The sequence below is a fragment of the Taudactylus pleione genome, unplaced genomic scaffold (genome assembly GCF_031769625.1).
Source record: "Taudactylus pleione unplaced genomic scaffold, aTauple2 ptg000484l, whole genome shotgun sequence".
NCBI lineage: Eukaryota > Metazoa > Chordata > Amphibia > Anura > Myobatrachidae > Taudactylus > Taudactylus pleione.
This window is the reverse complement of record NW_028284886.1, coordinates 1,143,326-1,162,090: the sequence shown is the minus strand read 5'-3', so window position 1 is coordinate 1,162,090 and position 18,765 is coordinate 1,143,326. Positions and strand designations below refer to the sequence as shown.

General features: G+C 45.6%; 1 protein-coding gene across 5 annotated transcripts; it reads right to left on the bottom strand.

The window, feature by feature from the left end:
* Positions 1–279: 279 nt before the first annotated feature.
* On the bottom strand, positions 280–18,094 carry LOC148502739 (5-hydroxyisourate hydrolase-like). 5 transcript variants are annotated; one of them, XM_088449385.1, is made up of 4 exons: positions 18,074–18,094; positions 5,168–5,304; positions 4,753–4,888; positions 280–508 (listed from the first exon to the last, which is right to left on the bottom strand). In XM_088449385.1, exons 2-4 carry the CDS (start codon positions 5,299–5,301, stop codon positions 419–421), a joined length of 360 nt encoding a protein of 119 aa, XP_088305511.1. In that variant the 5' UTR covers positions 5,302–5,304; positions 18,074–18,094; the 3' UTR covers positions 280–418. The 5 variants fall into 5 exon arrangements, with proteins under 5 accessions (XP_088305511.1, XP_088305508.1, XP_088305512.1 ...); XM_088449382.1 differs by lacking the exon at positions 18,074–18,094 and adding an exon at positions 6,630–6,739; XM_088449386.1 differs by lacking the exon at positions 18,074–18,094 and adding an exon at positions 6,457–6,540.
* Between the last annotated feature and the right edge of the window lie 671 nt (positions 18,095–18,765).

The window sequence follows — 18,765 nt, the reverse complement described above, 5'->3', positions numbered from 1 at the left end:
CAGGGTGTGCGGTGTGGGCCCCCCCCCCTGGACCCGGGGGCCCGTGTACCCTGCACACTCTGCACCCATTATAGATACGCCCCACATCACTAGTCACATCACCACAGCGCTTATCAAACTCCCCTGCAGTGACACACAATAGGCCCTTCATAAATTTCAGCTCCAGGCCCATGTGGACCTTAATCTGGCACTGGTAGCAAATACACGTTATATGCCCTAAAGATAGATCATATTTGTTTCACCTGTTCATCTGACCCTAACCAAACCACAGACCCTGCATTTCATATCAAATTAGTTTTATTTTAAGAAACAAGAGAAATATATGGAACTATTTCTGGACACAATCACAACACTGATTTATTTTTGGAAAGGCAAAGTAACCTATAGAAGAACGTGACTTCATCTCTTCATCCTCTCTTTAGCTCCCCCTGTAGGTGGTGTACGAAAATGGACTGAGCAGGAGAGGCACATGGTACTTCTGTTTTGGGTCTGTGATGGTAAAAGCAATCTGTAAAACAATAAGAAAGAATAAACCTGTCACTATGTAGATTGAGACTAGTTTGCTCTTTTCTCCACTGCAGTAAAGGGATACATACACAGTATTATATCGCACCTGTATGATTGAGGGCAGATACAGTATTATATCGCACCAGTATGAGGGAGGGCAGATACAGTATTATATCGCACCTGTATGATTGTGGGCAGACACTGTATTATATAGCACCTGTATGATGGAGGGCAGACACTGTATTATATAGCACCTGTATGATGGAGGGCAGACACTATTATATCGCACCTGTATGATTGAGGGCAGATACAGTATTATATCGCACCAGTATGAGGGAGGGCAGATACAGTATTATATCGCACCTGTATGATTGTGGGCAGACACTGTATTATATAGCACCTGTATGATGGAGGGCAGACACTGTATTATATAGCACCTGTATGATGGAGGGCAGACACTATTATATCACACCTGTATGATGGAGGGCAGACACTGTATTATATAGCACCTGCATGATGGAGGGCAGACACTGTATTATATAGCACCTGTATGATGGAGAGCAGACACTGTATTATATAGCACCTGTATGATGGAGGGCAGACACTGTATTATATCACACCTGTATAATGGAGGGCAGACACTGTATTATATAGCACCTGTAGGATGGAGAGCAGACACTGTATTATATAGCACCTGTATGATGGAGGGCAGACACTGTATTATATAGCACCTGTATGATGGAGGGCAGACACTGTATTATATAACGCCTGTATGATGGAGGGCAGACACTATTATATCACACCTGTATGATGGAGGGCAGACACTGTATTATATAGTACCTGTATGAGGGAGGGCAGACACTGTATTATATCACACCTGTATGATGGAGGGTAGACACTGTATTATATAGCACCTGTATGAGGGAGGGCAGACACTGTATTATATCACACCTGTATGATGGAGGGCAGACACTGTATTATATAGTACCTGTATGAGGGAGGGCAGACACTGTATTATATAGCACCTGTATGATGGAGGGCAGACACTGTATTATATAGCACCTGTATGATGGAGGGCAGACACTGTATTATATAGCACCTGTATGATGGAGGGCAGACACTGTATTATATAGTACCTGTATGATGGAGGGCAGACACTGTATTATATCACACCTGTATGATGGAGGGAAGACACTGTATTATATAGCACGTGTAGGATGGAGGGCAGACACTGTATTATATCACACCTGTATGATGGAGGGCAGACACTGTATTATATAGCACCTGTATGATGGAGGGCAGACACTGTATTATATAGCACCTGTATGATGGGGGGCAGACACTGTATTATATAGCACCTGTATGATGGAGGGCAGACACTGTATTATATAGCACCTGTATGATGGAGGGCAGACACTGTATTATATAGCACTTGTATGATGGAGGGCAGACACTGTATTATATAGCACCTGTTTGATGGAGGGCAGACACTGTATTATATTACACCTGTATGATGGAGGGCAGACACTGTATTATATAGCACCTTTATGATGGAGGGCAGACACTGTATTATATAGCACCTGTATGATGGAGGGCAGACACTGTATTATATAGCACCTGTATGATGGAGGGCAGACACTGTATTATATAGCACCTGTATGATGGAGGGCAGACACTGTATTATATAGCACCTGTATGATGGAGGGCAGACACTGTATTATTTAGCACCTGTAACCTGTATGATGGAGGGCAGACATTGTATTATATAGCACCTGTATGATGGAGGGCAGACACTGTATTATATAGCACCTGTATGATGGAGGGCAGACACTGTATTATATAGCACCTTTATGATGGAGGGCAGACACTGTATTATATAGCACCTGTATGATGGAGAGCAGACACTGTATTATATAGCACCTGTATGATGGAGGGCAGACACTGTATTATATAGCACCTGTATGATGGGGGGCAGACACTGTATTATATAGCACCTGTATGATGGAGGGCAGACACTGTATTATATAGCACCTGTATGATGGAGGGCAGACACTGTATTATATAGCACCTGTATGATGGAGGGCAGACACTGTATTATATAGCACCTGTATGATGGAGGGCAGACACTGTATTATATAGCACCTGTATGATGGAGGGCAGACACTGTATTATATAGCACCTGTGTGATGGAGGGCAGACACAGTATTATATAGCACCTGTGTGATGGAGGGCAGACACTGTATTATATAGCACCTGTATGATGGAGGGCAGACACTATTATATCACACCTGTATGATGGAGGGCAGACACTGTATTATATAGCACCTGTATGATGGAGAGCAGACACTGTATTATATAGCACCTGTATGATGGAGGGCAGACACTGTATTATATAGCACCTGTATGATGGAGGGCAAAAACTGAATTATATAGCACCTGTATGATGGAGGGCAGACACTGTATTATATAGCACCTGTATGATGGAGGGTAGTTTTCCTTGTTCTGGAAAGATTTTGTAGGTGTAGTTTAAGCACTTTGATATCACAAGGGGGAAGGGTCAGAGCAGGCAAAACAATATTTGCAGACTTTACTTTTTACAGTCCAAATCCATATTAGGGTATTTACGGCTGTAATAGGAACCAGAATTTTCTCACTCGAAACTCAATGGCGTAAGTATGAAACTGACAAGCGGTAAAGTGAGCCTAAGGTAAGGGAATACACAAATGTGAGACTGAGTGCGGCTAGGGGGCAGAGACTTAGGTTGGCTGTATTTCCCCTTCGTGCTGGGGACCTGGAAGTGACGTGAGTGAGGGCGGAAGTGCAGTTCCTGCCCATGACAGCCAGCTAAAGAAGTAGTTTGTCCCCACTCAAACAAGTTTGTTGTCCCCTCGCAGGCTCGCTGCGCTTGCCACGCTGGTTATATTCCCCCTCTATGCCCACTTGGATGGCAGGGAATGACGCAGGACACTGGCTGATGACGTCAGGGTCCTCTCCGTGAAGGGGATTTAGACATTACCGAGAGACTTAGTGGAATGGGCGTGTGCAGTCACAGGAAGTGGGTGTGTAGTCACAGGAAGTGGGCGTGCATGTTTGCCATGAGCATGCAGTTGCAGACAAAGTATAGAAAATGCGTGATGTGTGCGCGCATTCCCAGAGTACAACGTAAATGGCTGCCGAAAGGTCTCAATCGCAGCATCCTACAAGGGTCTGAGTTGTGTATGTTCTGACCCTGGTGTAAGTGTAGCGTAGATAATAATTACTGTGTGCGGTTGGACCCCCCGTTGCCGTCGACTTACCAAGCGGGTGATTTCGGGGGAGGGGACATATGACGCGATTTGCGGTGAATTGCGGCTTGAGGGTTCTGCATACTAACACGTAGGACTCGTTCTGCACATGACTAGACCCGCATTTATGGGACATGTATGTAAACCGTTCTGTACGCATCTGAATCTGGACATAAATATATTCTATTTGTGGAGGTAGCGTGTTAAATATCACTATCATTTACTTTAGAGTATAAGAAGTTTAGATAAATAAGGAGGACAATTATGAAAACGGACGCACAAGACTAGGAATAAGGTTTTGTTGCTTATAGCAGCAACAATTCATTTTTTCTAGTGAGGTTATGAAAATGTAAGCTAAGATCTGATTGGTTGTTACAGCTATTATCGCAACAATTTTTTCAAATGGACTTAATACAACTGTGATACAAAGGTACATTTTAAATATCTATAATGGATTTTAGACAATGAATTTTACTGCAGTCGGTGACAAAACATTAACAATAAAGTATGTGAACCAGGGGCCCTTTCCATGAGCACTGGTCAAGGTAGATGGACACAGAGCCGTATCTAGACATTTTGGTGCCCTGTGCCAGAAAGAGCATTGGCGCCCCCCTCATTTTTCAAAGGGACTTAATGCACCCAAAAAAGGAGAATGGCCTCATGGGGAAGGGTCAGGGAAGAGATAGGGGAGGCCAGGAGATGCTGGGGATGAAATAAGAGGAAGCTACAAGTGAGAATGATAATAAACAGAAATTTGACAGGCCCAAACAGCGCCACCCTGACCTGTGGTGCCCTGTGCGATGGCACCGGCCGCACTACCCTAGCTACGGTCCTGGATGGACATTGTAATCCTACATTGGTCCAAATAAATTGCACTTTGATAAACTAGGAAGAAAGGAGACAACCTGATGCAGATGTATAACTGACGCACTCCGTGTTATAACACTATCACAGTAGATACCTCCACGTAAGGGTAAAAACTCTCCTGTTGCATTTTCTTCCAATAGTCCCCGGTATCAAACCGCAGCTGGAACGTCCCAGCGGTCAGATGTTCTCCGCGCAGGAGTCCAGGACAGCGGCCGTCCTCATTAGTGACACTGTATAAAAGAAAGTTTTGTTCGGTCATCTTTACAAGCAGGGTCGGCTCTACCATCAGACAGCTGCCGAGGGCGCTGGAACTTGGGGGCGGGGGGCGCATTACAGCCGTTCTCCTTCATATTAGCAATGACTGCTGAGCTTATAGGCCGCTGATGTCGCACAGCTTATTGCTCACCTGGGCCTGTCAGTCTAGTCTGCTGTCGGGTGCAGCCAAGGCAGGGTGCCCCTCCTATATAGTTTTTATTTTTTTAATTACAAAAAAAAAAAAAAACACTCACCTTCTGCTCACTTGCACCCATTTGGATTGGCTGGCATCATACTTGGACAAGGTCAGTGTTAAGCCTTTGGCGGGGATGCCCTGAGCGGAATTTAGGACATGTGTGGTCAGCAGGCACTCACTGCCTCCATACATTTCCTGCAAGAAGTAATATTATGGGGTTAGGGAAAACTGGCTCATCTTGCATGGTTTTATATCCCCACACATCTAGCCTAAGGCCCTGATTCAGACCCACTCACAAGCGGCTGTCCGCTCGCAAGTGGGTCGATGTTGTGCTCTGCGCATGCGCACGACGGCGGGAGCTCCGTCGTGCGCATGCGCCAGACGCGACGAGCGAAGGACTTTCCTTCGCTCGTTGTGTCTGATCAAAGGGGGCGTGCTGTCGATGCCGGCCCACTGACATCACTAGTGATGTCAGTGGGAGTGATTTTGGCTCTGATAGAGCCAAAATCACTCCGGGGCTTGCGGTTGAAAACCTCAACCGCAGGCTCCGGCTCGCAGTTTCGATGGTCACGATGGTCACGACCATCGCGGCCATCAAACTGCACGCTCGTATAGGCTGTGGGTGGTGACCCACAGCTATACGAGCGTCCAGGAGGACGCTCCATTTTTATGGAGGGCGGCCCTCATTCAGAGCGTGCGCTCTGCTCAGAGCGTACGGCTCTGAATGAGGGCCTAAATCTGTAACAAGTTTTATTACTCTTGTGCCCCTGGTCTACATTTATACAACCTTATAAATAAGCATTCTGTACATTAAACACTACTGTGGTATACTAGTAATGCACACTGTATAAACTATCCAACATCTATTAAAACAAACAACAAACAATATTCCTGTCCTGGGCTGAGCAGACATGCAGGGATTTTTAGTTCCAGGCTATCTGTAACTTTAAGCTCTGCGCCAGGAGGGCTGTGCATGCTCTAGCTCGTGGTTCTCAAACTCGGTCCTCAGGACCCCACACAGGTCACGTTTTCCAGGTCACCCAGCAGGAGCACAGGTGTAGTCATTACTCACTGACACATTTTAAAAGATCCACAGGCGGAGCTAATTATTTCACTTGTGATTCTGTGAGGAGACCTAGAAAACATGCACTGTTTGGGGTCCTGAGGACCGAGTTTGAGAACCAGTGCTCTAGCTGGTTGGACATGCTGGGATCTGTAGTTCCACAACAGTTGCAGAGTAATAGGTTGCCTACCTGTGCTGTACTGTATCTACAGAAAGCCCTGACAGATAACCTGTTGTCCCATATCTACAGCCCTGAACCACACGTACCCTCTGTGTTTACCTACTTGTGTTCCAGCAGAGCATGCAGGCCAGGCACTTCCTGCCTCTAGATGACAGCGCACTGCTGGATTATCAGGCTGAGAGGGAGGGGTGTGTGTGATAGAGCTGCAGCCAGGTCTACAGGAAAATCACAACATACTACTGCATGTACTGTGTATAGTCATTACCATGTCATTACCTGTGTGCCTTGTAGGTGCTGCTGAATGAGCTGCAGGCGGTATAGGCTCATAGCAGAAAGTGTCAGGTCCTTAGATTGGACTATTGTACCCTGTGGCTCTTGTGTCCCAGGGGGTCTCTTAGTTAACGTTTAACTCTCCACCCCCTGACCAATTGCAAAGAGACAGATCAGTGACAACAGAGGCAGGAAAATCAGTGTAAATCTAATTGGAAACTTTTTAGACAGTGTTGTGGCTGGCTGACTTCAAGGGGCTGATTCATTGCGCAATGCTGAACGCAGATTCCCGATTATCGGAAATCTGCGTGTGCGCAGGACCCGTTCTACGAATGTGCAGAACAGGTCCTAAGTGATCTCACGCAGTCCCTGCTATGCCCCTGTCTGATTGATAGGCGGAGGCATTTAAGGGGGGGTGCGGGGCTGGGGACGGCCCTGTTTTTCGGGGGCTGGGTCCACGGACGCAATTTTCTGTCCTCGCGAGCCGGACAGCTGGCGAAAGCTGAGGGTCGCTATGGTTATCCCAGCCTGCGACCTAAGTCGCAGTGCTGGGATCGCAAATGCAGCAAGGGGTGTAGGCGGATCTACTGTGAAACTAATGAAGCTTAAGCTTCAGGGCGCCTAACCCTGGAGGGGCCCCAGAAGCAATTTTTTTTTTTTTAATGAGTGAATCTTTCAACAAACTCAATGGAGTTTTTAAGTGTTTGTTATTAAAATAAGATTATTTTAGTGATACAATCATAAGTCAATGGGTTGAAGTACTTAATATTGACCTTAGAATATGCACTACAGTAGTGCATGTATGGGGGGGGTTTGAGTACCCAGACACCCCCCTCATGATCAGTACTGCCCAGCAGACACTCTATCTACAGCTCCAACCAGAGGATGGCTCTTATGAGCCGTCTGGACACAGAATAGAGAGCTGCTGTCAGTGTAACTGCTGAGTGCAGTACCTCCAGGTGCCACTAGATGTTCCCATCTCCATTTGTGTTGTCCCATCTACCAGAAGTCAGCTCTGCAGTGCTGACCACAAACTGAAAGCTGAGCTGACTGAGGGATGGCATGCCGCTCAGAGGCGGGAGCACGCAGTGTAGGGGAGAGACCTGACTCGGGGATTCTACAGAGGAAGTAAGTTTTGGTTTTGTATGTGATCTATCTACAGTCTCTCTCTCTCTCTCTGGGGGTTGCTACATCTATCTATCTATCTATCTATCTATCTATCTATCTATCTATCTATCTACAGTTTCTTACTCTCTGGGGGGTATGTACATCTCTGCCATTCGTGCCTCAAGGTCCTTGCAAGGGCAGCAATTCCCTTTGGACCTTGTTGGATGTTGACCTATTGTTGCTGGTTGCAAAGTGGCCCCTATAACAGTTCAGGTTTCAGGGCCCCAAAAATGTAGATCCGCCATTGGGTCTCAGACACCTCCTGCTGTATTTGCATATTTGCTTGCATAGAGCTTCGTAATTCCGTCCCTTTACTGAATCACTCCCCAAGTCTCCATTTCACTTGGTTTTAGTCAGTCACAGAGCCTGTCTAATTCACCTGTCCAGTTTTAAAGGGATGAGTTGGCAACCCTAAGTGGTACTGTATATAAGGTATATTGTATATCAGCAAAGCACATTATCTAATAGAATGCATTATTTCATACTTACCTACTCTCCCAGGACTGCCGGGAGCCTTGCGAAAATCGGGTGCAGCTCCCGCCCCCCACAAGAGTAGATAATTCTGCTGGAATTGTCACCGCTCCCCCGTGCCCCGCCCCGCAAAAGTGGACAGTCCGGTAGGACAATGACGCGAGACATGTGCTGAATATACATTATATATATATATATATATATATATATAGTTCTTATTCTGATATTTTTTTTTTATAATCATATAATTTTATTGGGGTGTCAATACCAAGGAAACAGCAAAAAAAAATTGCAGATTTCAATCCCCAAGGGGGAATAAAGAACGAAATAAACAGTAAATAATCGTCATACAGATAGAAAAACAACAGGTATAACAATATACTGACATTGAAATTGAACTTTTCTTATTGTTATTTCCCCTTTTTCCGCAAAACCTTAAAAAAATAATAAGAAGAAAAGAAGAAGAAAAAAACAATAATAAGTAAAAAAGAAAAAAAAAACAATAATAAGTAAGTAAAAAATTACAAATGAAAGGCTTGGGAATGAAGTAGAGGGGAAAGTTAGGGAAAAGAGGAAGAAAAAAAAAAATCAAGGAGCGGGGAAGAGGGAGAGAGCGAGCTGGGGGGATAGAATAAAAAAATTGAGGTTGAGGAATAGAGGGAAGAAGAAAGAAAAAGTAAAAGAGAGCAGAAGGCAGATAATTATGAGGAACCAGGAGGGGACACACCGTGGGAACCGTACCAGGGGGACCATATTGCGTTAAACTTGTCCACCGTGCTGTATTGGAGACTCGTGATGTATTCCATTTTGGCCACAAACCAGATGCGGTTGAGAAACTGTTGACGAGTGGGAGGGAGTGGTTGTTTCCAAGAACTAGCAATTTGATATTTGGCGGCACAGGAGGTGTGTAGGGTCAACTTATTCTCATGATTGGATAATTGACAGACCGGGGCACACAGGAGCAACGAAGCAGCAGAACGAGGGAGAGCATGAGGAATCATTGACGATATAGTAGACTGGACCATGGACCAGTAAGGGACAATATGTGGACAGGACCACCAAATATGGTAGAAGGAGCCGACCTGTCCACACTGTCTCCAGCAAAGGTTGGAAGAGTTAGGGTATATTTGGTGAAGATGCTCCGGGACAAGGTACCAGCGGGTGTATACCTTATAAGAGTTTTCCTTAATGGAGACACTAATTGAGCATTTCGATATATTAAGGCGTATAGCCTCCCAAGTGTCTTCTCCCAAAGAGGTACCAAAGTCCATCTCCCAACAACGCTCATGAGTCTCTAGGGGTGGGCAATCCTGATCTAGTATAGAGTGGTAGATCTGAGAGATTAAGCCCTTTTCCGTGGGTCTATAAATACAAAGGCGTTCCATAGCCGTGGGGTTTCGTAATGCGTCTAACGAAGAAAGGGACGAATAGACAAAGTGACGGATCTGAAGATATTGGTAGAAACAAGATTGCGGTAAAGAATGTATCTCCCGCATCTCTGTAAAAGATTGGGGGGCAAAATCTCCCAGGATGTGGTGAAAGCGGGTGATGCCCGCTGCCGACCATGTAGAGATCATGAGGGGCGAATGGCCAGGGAGAAAAGAAGGGTGAAACCAAAGAGGTGTCTGAGGCGAGGGATGAGCAGACAGAGAGAACTTAGTATCGAGAGAGTCCCATACAGATAAAGTAAGAGTAACTGATGGGACCAGCGAGATAGAGAGAGGTCTAAGTTTTCTAGGGAGCCACGGTAGGTTTGAGACCGATGGGGTTCTGGTGAGTGCAGTTTCAAGATCAACCCATCGTTTGGTTCCCTTGGGAGAGTGCCAGGTGACTAGTTGACTAAGTCTAGAGGCTTGGTAGTACTTGGATAACGAGGGGAGACCTAGGCCTCCAGCCGAAGTGGTCTTGAAAAGGACTGTTCTACGTATACGAGGTCTTCTGTGATTCCAAATAAATTTGCCATAACTTGCCTGTAAAGAAGATAGAACGCGGGAAGGGACTGCCACAGGAAGGGTTTGGAAAAGGTAGAGGAGTTTGGGAAGGACATTCATTTTAATCACGGCTATACGATCTGTCCAAGAGATAAATAAAGAGCGCCAATGAGAGAGGTCTTGTTCTATGGCCTTAAACAGAGGGAGATAGTTTGCCTTGTAGAGACCATGATAAGATTTTGTCAGATTGACACCAAGATATTTAATGGATTCCGAGCGCCAGTTAAAATTGAAATTGAGACGGAGGAGATCTAGAGATGACCTCGGAATATGGAGGGGCAAAGCTTCCGATTTGTCGCTATTGATTTTATAACCGGAAAGTTGTCCATAAAGGGAGATTTCTTGGAACAGATTTGGGAGGGAAATCAAGGGATTGGTAAGAGTAAGCAGGACTTCGTCAGCAAATAGAGAAATTTTATAAGAGGAGTCACCTACATTAATACCGGAAATGTCTGGGTTCCCTCGGATTTTACAAGCCAGGGGTTCAATAATTAGAGCGAAGATCAGCGGGGAGAGTGGACACCCCTGCCTAGTGCCATTTGAGATAGGGAAGGAGTCAGAAAGAAGACCTCCTGCAAGAACCGAAGTGGAAGGATTGTGATAAAGGGCCCTAATGGCCTGGAGAAATCTACCGTGAAAACCGAAGCCAAGGAGAGTATTAATCATAAAGGGCCAAGAGACCCTATCAAAGGCCTTTTCGGCATCAAGAGCAAGAAGGAGAGAGGGAAGACTGATAGAGTTTACGTGGTGTATAAGGTCTACCGTACGCCTAGTGTTATCAAGGGCTTGGCGGGAGGGGACAAAGCCTACCTGGTCCGGATGGATGAGAGAAGAAAGAATGGGGTTTAGTCTATTTGCCAAAATTTTGGCAAAAAGTTTGAGGTCCGTATTTAAAAGGGAAATTGGTCGATAGTTAGTTACCATATGGGGTCCTTACCCGGTTTCGGGATAACTGTTATTTTAGCCCTGGTGGTATCAGTGGGAAAAAAATTACCTTCAAAGATTTGATTAAAAGAGTTTGTGAGATGGGGGATTAGAGAGCTCTGGAATGTTTTATAGTAAGAAAAGGGTAGACCGTCCGGACCAGGTGCCTTCGAAGGTTTCTGATGTTTAAGCGCACAGGAAACCTCTTCCTCAGTTATAGGGAGATTAAGTGATTCAGAGGTGGAAGCATCGATGTGGGGTAGATCACAAGAGGTCAAGTAGTCAGTAATGGAAATAGGGAGGGGGGGTGGAGACGGATCGTGATCTGTGAGGTTATAAAGATAAGAATAGTAATCTTTAAAGATAGAGTTGATTTTGGAAGGGCTGTATTGTAGAGATCCAGAATGATCCTTAAGCGCAGGAATCGCCATAGCCACCTTGCGAGCCTTTAGACGATTGGCAAGAAGAGTATCCGTCTTATTGCTTTTTTCATAGAATCGCTGATTCAGCCATCTAAGAGATTTTTCAATTTTTTCAGAGAGAATGGAGTTAAGGGCAGATTTTGCAGTAGTGAGTTGTTTGTAAAGAGCGTCAGTGGGCGTGCGCTTATGGAGAGACTCCAAACAGTGAACCTGATCTGTGAGAGATCGAAGAAGACGCTTGTGTTCCTTATTTCTGTGAGAAGCAAAGCTGATGATGTGCCCACGAAGGACAGATTTGTGAGCCTCCCACTCCATGGGAGAACATCCGGAGCCGGAAACATTAAGAGCAAAGTAATCCTTTAAAACATCTATAATTTTAGTTTGGAAATGAGGGATTTTAAGAAGGGTCTCATTTAACCTCCAAGTGGGCCTAGTGACCAGGATGTCTGAGAAATCGAGAGAGGAAGTAACGATAGAGTGATCAGACCAGGAATTAGGAATGATACTCGCATCTGTAAGGTGTTTAGAGATGGGGAGACTACATAAAATAAAATCAATTCTGGAGTAAGTACGATGGGGATTGGAATAGAATGTGTAATCCTTAAAAGAGGGATTGAGAGAACACCATGTGTCAAAAAGACCAGCCGTTTTCATATGTTTATTGAGAATTTTAGATATAGGACAAGTAGAGGGGCGGGTCCTAGAAAAAGACTTATCCAGGGTCGGATCCAAAACAGAATTAAAGTCGCCACCAAGAATCAAATGGCCAGTACGACGTTTATGCAATATTTTAAAAAAAGAATTAAAGAAACGACATTGGCCTACATTAGGGGCATATACCACAGCGATAGTCACCTCTGTGTGTCCAAGCCTGCCAGTGAGAATAATGTATCGACCATCTGCATCAGTATATACAGAGTCTTGAGAGAAAGGTAAATTATTTTTAATGAGAATGGCCACACCATTATGTTTAGACGTACTGGAGGAATAAAACACGGTGGAGAAGTTTCTGGAGATAAGAGAAGGGTGGTTTGGTGAACGAAAGTGGGTTTCCTGCAACAGGACAATGTCGGCTTTTATTGACCGAATAGTACGAAATAGGTGGGAACGCTTCTGAGGAGTATTAAGGCCGCGAACATTCATTGAAGCTATAGTGAGAGGCATGTCAGGTTAGCTCTGGGTAGGCTGGGAAGTAGCAGTAGAATGGAGAAAAGGGTCCCAGCTCGCAAGGGAAGATAGGGAAGAGGAGGAAAGGAAAAAAAAAAGGGGTAATAAAAAAATAAAAAAAAGGAAAAACAGCAACAACAGCAGGGATTGAGTACGAAAACCCTACCTACAAAGTAGGAGGTGAATGTACTCAATAGGTTGGACTTAGAGGTCCAAAGAGGAACAGGCTAAAAAAAAAGCCAGATAAACCTCTAAGAAAGTAAAAACACAACAAAAATAAAATATAGTAATATTAGCAGCGTCACAGTAAAGGAAATATATAAATCTCCTAAAAGAGAGGAGAAGAAAAGAACAGAAAAGGATTCGTATGAGAGCAGGAGCATCCCCTGGGTGCAGAAGGGGGCGGGGATGGGAAAGAAGTGACAGGTTGGTAGTTATAATCACAAAAAGGAGCATAACTCTTAGCGAGACATACAAAAGAAAAAGGAGAAAGAGAAAAAAAAAAAAAGCTAATAGACATATATAGGGTAAAGTTATAGATTACAATTGTAGTAAGGAGAAAAAGGCAGAGAATCACTACAATATCTCAATGCTGTAAACATCATAAAAAAAAAAACAAGAAAACAAGACATGAAAATAATAAACAGTAAGGTAGCATAACAGATCAATATTAGCTAGTACCAAAACTGAGAGAATAGCTAAAAATATTATATGTATAGAAAGTGGATACATGACATAATACAGAACTGTTCCAATAATAGCGACGAATTATAACCATAAAAGTTACTATCATTACAAAGAGAAAAAAGACGGGAAATCACTACTATATCTCAATACTCTAGTCTTCGTAAAAAAAATAAAATAGACAGTAAATATCCTAATAGATCAGTAAGAGCTAGTACCTTAACGAAGGGAGCAGCTAGATATATGTGTATGAAAAATAGATACAGAACACAATACAAATTTGTCCAGATATTAGTAACAAACATTAACCATATCTAAGACGTAAATAAACAATCTACATCTCAACTATATTACCTAGAAGAGAGATGAGCAAGAAAGGGGAGAGAGACAGGGGGTGGGGTGAATACAGAGCGGAAACCAGTAATCAGATCACGATTATAAGGTAGTAAAAAATCAAGACTTAAGTGTGGAGAATAGTAGAGCAGGAACGAGGCACAATCGTTGGTGGGTAAGGCACTCACGAGACATCGGGATTCCCTTCCGGGGAGGGGCCCGATTCTTCTAGGTACTGAAGCAAGTCCTTACATTCACGAAGATCTCAAATGATAACAGTCTTGCCGTTCAGGTCTACAATAAGCTTAAAGGGGAACCCCCAGCGATATCTGATTCTTCTATCACGAAGAGCCTTGGTTAAGTCTTGAAAATCTCTCCTCTTGGCAATCGTCAGGGGTGAAAGATCCTGGTAGAATTGGAGCTTGGCTGATTCGAATAGGATGTACGGTTTACCCTTTGTAGGATTAAGAACGAGTTCTTTGTCCTTATAACTAAGGAACCTCATAATGACGTCACGAGGAGGGTCGCTATCCTTGGGTTTCGGCCGAAGAGCGCGGTGAGCTCTTTCAAGTGGTAGTGAGCGTGAGCCAAGGTCGGGGAGTAGGAAAGAAAAAAGTCTATAAAGATATGATTCCAAAGCATCAGGAGAAACTGATTCCGGGATGTAACGAATGCGGATATTATTCCTACGTTCCCGATTTTCCAGATCCTCGTTTTTAGAACGAAGGTCAGAAAGTTCAGTAACAATATGATCCAGGTCTCTGCTGGTCTCATTTAAGGCTTTTTGGAAGCCGTCCTGGCGAGATTCAAGTTTAGTGGTTCTTGCAGCTAGAGTTGAAACTTCAGCTTTGATAGAGGCAACTGCTTTGTCGAGTTTAGTTTCAAGAGAGTCCTTAAAATCCGTGATGAGGGAGCGAAGAGCTAGAATGTCTTCTTTAGTCGATGGAGCGGGTGAGTGAGAGCCATCCTTATCCATGGCAATGGAAGGGGGGGAAGGGGGACCCCTCTGTTGAGAAGATTTCGTGCCTCTCATGAAGTGCTGTGAAATATCACTTCCCCCTTGTTTAGGAGTCTTGGTAGTAGATTTCTGCATGTGTGGGCCACCAGTGTCAGGGTTGCCGGAGAAAAATGACCCAGTGCCAGTAAATATGTCAGGGAACAAATAGGCTAGAGAGAAAAAATAAAAGTAAAATTAAAAAAAAAAAAAAATAAAATATATAGGGGGTCAAAGCACCCAGGGGATGGGGGGCATGCCCACTTAGTGTGTCATTGTACTCAAGCAGACAGGGTTAAAGACCTGACAATTGCACGCAGGGCAGAGATAGGACTTAAGCCTCTGACAGTGCCTTAGGGCTGAGCAGCACTGAGAGCAGCAGACACGGGCCAACCTGGGGGGAGATCGCAGGTCTCTAATCAATACAGAAGGGCAGTCAACTGGTTAACCAGGGGAGATTGTGAGCAGCATCAGTTGTTCAGTCATGGCTGCCTGAGCACCGGGTGACTGTCAGGTGATGAGCGCAGTCAGAACGCAGGAGGTTCCACGAGGAGTCTCCCACCTCAGACCTCCGTCAGTGGGGATCTCACCACTGCAGGGAGGGACCTCCGGACGGAACGGAGCAGGAGCTGGGGTAGGAGGTAAGGCCGCGTGTATGCCGGCGGCTGTGGCAAGCCGGGAGTGCCGCTCTAATTGATGCCGCGGCTTCGCGCCCGGTAAAGGCCGCTGCAGAGTTCCGGCAGTGCCCTGATCTCCCGAAGCTGTCGGCTGTAGCAGCGGCGAGATCCCACAGGTAAGTTGGTACTGGGAGGGTAGCAACCAGCGCTCTTGAGCCTTGGGTGAAGTCCGGTAATCACGCAGGCACCACCGCGTATTGCCGCGACTGAGATCTCGCACTCTAGCCCGCGGCTTCCTGTGGTGTGTAGGCCCGAGGTCTCTGAATCTCCACAACGGAGCTGTCTTCTGGCACAGCAATCCCTCCGGAAAGATGGGCGAGGTAGGTGAGAGGGAAGCAAGCCCACACAGGGTGCGAGTTGGGGGAGAAAGCTCCTTTAATTTATAATACAAAGCTGCGGTTCACCGGAGCTAGGGAGAAGCACGTCTACCCACAGAGCTGTCCAGGCCACGCCCCCTTATTCTGATATTTACAAAATAAATATTTAAACTTTCCCCACTACCAGTGATAATCACCCAGAAAACGCCAGGATGGATTTCATTATTGGTGATTGTACCAACTAGTCGGGATAGATTATTGCTATTGACCAGCTTCTAATGTTATCCATGACATCATTGCAAAAGGAAGAGGCTTGTCTAGTTGTATTGCAATTGTAATATATAATAACCTTAAAGCAATGATTATTGTCCTAAGTCATATGTTATATACAGTGTAATTGCACTAGAGATGCACAGGCCTCTTCTTTTTGCAATAACCTATATGATTGTCCGTGGTAAGACGCCCCAGGCATCACTCTAATGAGAGAAGGTGAAGTGTAAGATAGATAAGAGCAGCTACTGCTGCATATATAGGGGACCCACGCCCCAAAAATCAACCCATAGCTGCACTGCAGTATAAAAATATTTATACTGCAGTGCAGCTATGGGTTAATTTTTGGGGCGTGGGTCCCCTGGATTGCTTTGGTTGGGCTGCTTCAGGGCATCGCATTATAAACACATTTTTCCTTTTTGCACTTTTAGCACCTTTATTGTTTGTTTAATATATATGTATTATTTTTAAACCTTTATTTTTCACCTTCTTATATATGTAGCAGCAGCTGCTCTTATCTATCTTTCACTTCACCTTCTCTCATTAGAGTGATGCCCTGGGGTGACTCAGCTGGGCCTGTTTGGGGGTGTCCTGTGTTCTGGATTTCAACCCCAGTATGTTAGGGACCTACCCTTAGAGGTTACCTGGGCGCGGTGGGTAGGCCCATAACCATGGCCATGATTATGCTAAAATCTCTATGTATTGCAAAATTCTATTGCATAATGTATTATATATAATTAGTAATGTTGGAGTTGTACACTTGTACTACACATGGAGATGAGTCTGAGTGCTGGGAGCGTATCTCACCCCCTACTCACTGTAACTCTCCTCTCTCTACATTAAGCTTCAGTGACCATTGATTTTCCTTCCTGCATCACTGTGTCTTCTCTTGCTGCTGCTGACTGATCTCTAAACACTGCAGTGCACTTCCTGGTCGTATGACATATCCAAGGTGTCCATAAGTGCTCAAGGAATGCTCCCCCATACCCAGAGGCATTCCTATATTAGCTCTCTTTCTGACCCATGGTGTGGCCCCGCCCCCAGCTCTGCAAGGGGTATCTGACTATACAAAAGCGAGGCAGAGCTGTTGCTGCCTCATCTCTCATCTCCCTGCAGTCCCAGGGAGCTCCACAAAGCTGGTGAGTGTTAACTATAAAAATTATCACAATAAACAAAGAAGGTTTATAAGTTATAAATATTTTCTTTGTATTATTCTAATCCAGGGTTGGCTCCAGCAGGAGACGCGCCCTGTGCCAACTGGAAGTCCAAAGCCCCATAACCCTGCACGTGGCAGAGCCGTGCGCGCCTGAAAAGGAATGTGGCCTAATGACCATAGGCCATGTCCCTAAATCACGCTATTTGGGGCATGCCCATATGGCATGTCTCTCATTTAACTTCAGGGTGGGGCCGAGCCCAGCACTCCTTCAGTAGCTGTGCTGCCCCCAGCCCTCTCCCTGCACTGAATGGATCCATTCCTCTTCTCCGGGGCTGGCACTGCCGCACAGCTGCAGCGGTGGAGGTGCCCAACCTCGCGACCACCGGCAGGACACTTCGGCCCTCGGGCGGAACAGTGGGACAGTGCCCGAAAAATGGGACTGTCCCGCTGAAATTGGGATGGCTGGGAGGGGTGCGCTTTCTATGGGGTGGCGCCCCTAACATGCCTCGAGCTGGCCCTGTTCTAATCATTTTTATATCAAATCTCAGGAGTATGACAGGGGAGGTACCCTGACTGCACGTCCCTGCAGGATACCACTAAATAGCTCCTAGTGGTGACTTCACTGCATTTACTACTGTTTAATCCCCTTCATCAGGTAGGTGGTGTGAGGGCTACTCCAGCTGTCACGGTGGTAGCGTCTTTTAACGATTTAGGGGCGACAACATATATATTGCCCCCCCACCTAAAAAAGTTCTGACGCCCCTGCACTCACTAATGAGGAAATGTTACCAGTGCAGATGGCTTTTTCTATAGCTTTGCTTATTCATGACATACAGTAGAAACAACATACTTGTCACATGTTCCTGGACATCCATACCTTAGACTTGACATAAGGCTTGGTTGCGTTGATGACGGCTGTACTAGTAGCTGCAGGCTCGTGCCCCTCCGTATCTTCAGCCTGGATGGATAAAGTGTGTCTACGGGTGCGCTGAAAAACATATTTTTTGTTACATTAAAAGTCCATCGAAGAAGTATAATTCCAGGAGGGACAAGCTCAATATCCCTTTAATATATGGAGACAGGGTGGAGTAATTAATATGGGCTCTCCTGTAAACACAGAGCTCTGTCGGCCTCTCACGTTCCAGGACTCAGGGCCTGATTCAGAGCCGGACGCTCTGAATCAGGGCGGTTTTTTTTTCTAATGTTGCGGCTTCTTGGACGCTCGCATAGCTGTGGGTTACCACCCACAGCTTATGCGAGCGTCCATGATGATGGTCGCGATGGTCAAGACCATCGTGACCATCGGGCTTGCGACGTGACCCTTGTGGCAGGGTCTCGTTGCCGCAAGCCCAAGAGTGCTTTTGGCTCTATCAGAGCCAAAAGCACTCCCACTGACATCACTTGTGATGTCAGTGGGGTCGGACCCAGACGGTAGGCGTTCGCATGGGAACGCCACTGTCTGGGCAGACACGCCCCCGGCCCGCCCACCAAAGGGGGCGTGCTGTCACTCAACAACGACAGCACGCCCCCTTTGTAGCGAGACCCGGAGCGACGGCTTCCCCGTCGATA

Excerpts from the sequence above, each read along its gene's own strand:
- LOC148502739 (XM_088449382.1), bottom strand. The coding sequence starts at position 6,680 with ATGAGCCTATACCGCCTGCAGCTCATTCAGCAGCACCTACAAGGCACA. Across the intron at positions 4,889-5,167 it reads TGGGTGCAAGTGAGCAGAAG|TGTCACTAATGAGGACGGCC; the intron begins GTGAGTGTTTTT and ends TCTTTTATACAG. Across the intron at positions 509-4,752 it reads GTTTTTACCCTTACGTGGAG|ATTGCTTTTACCATCACAGA; the intron begins GTATCTACTGTG and ends ATTGTTTTACAG.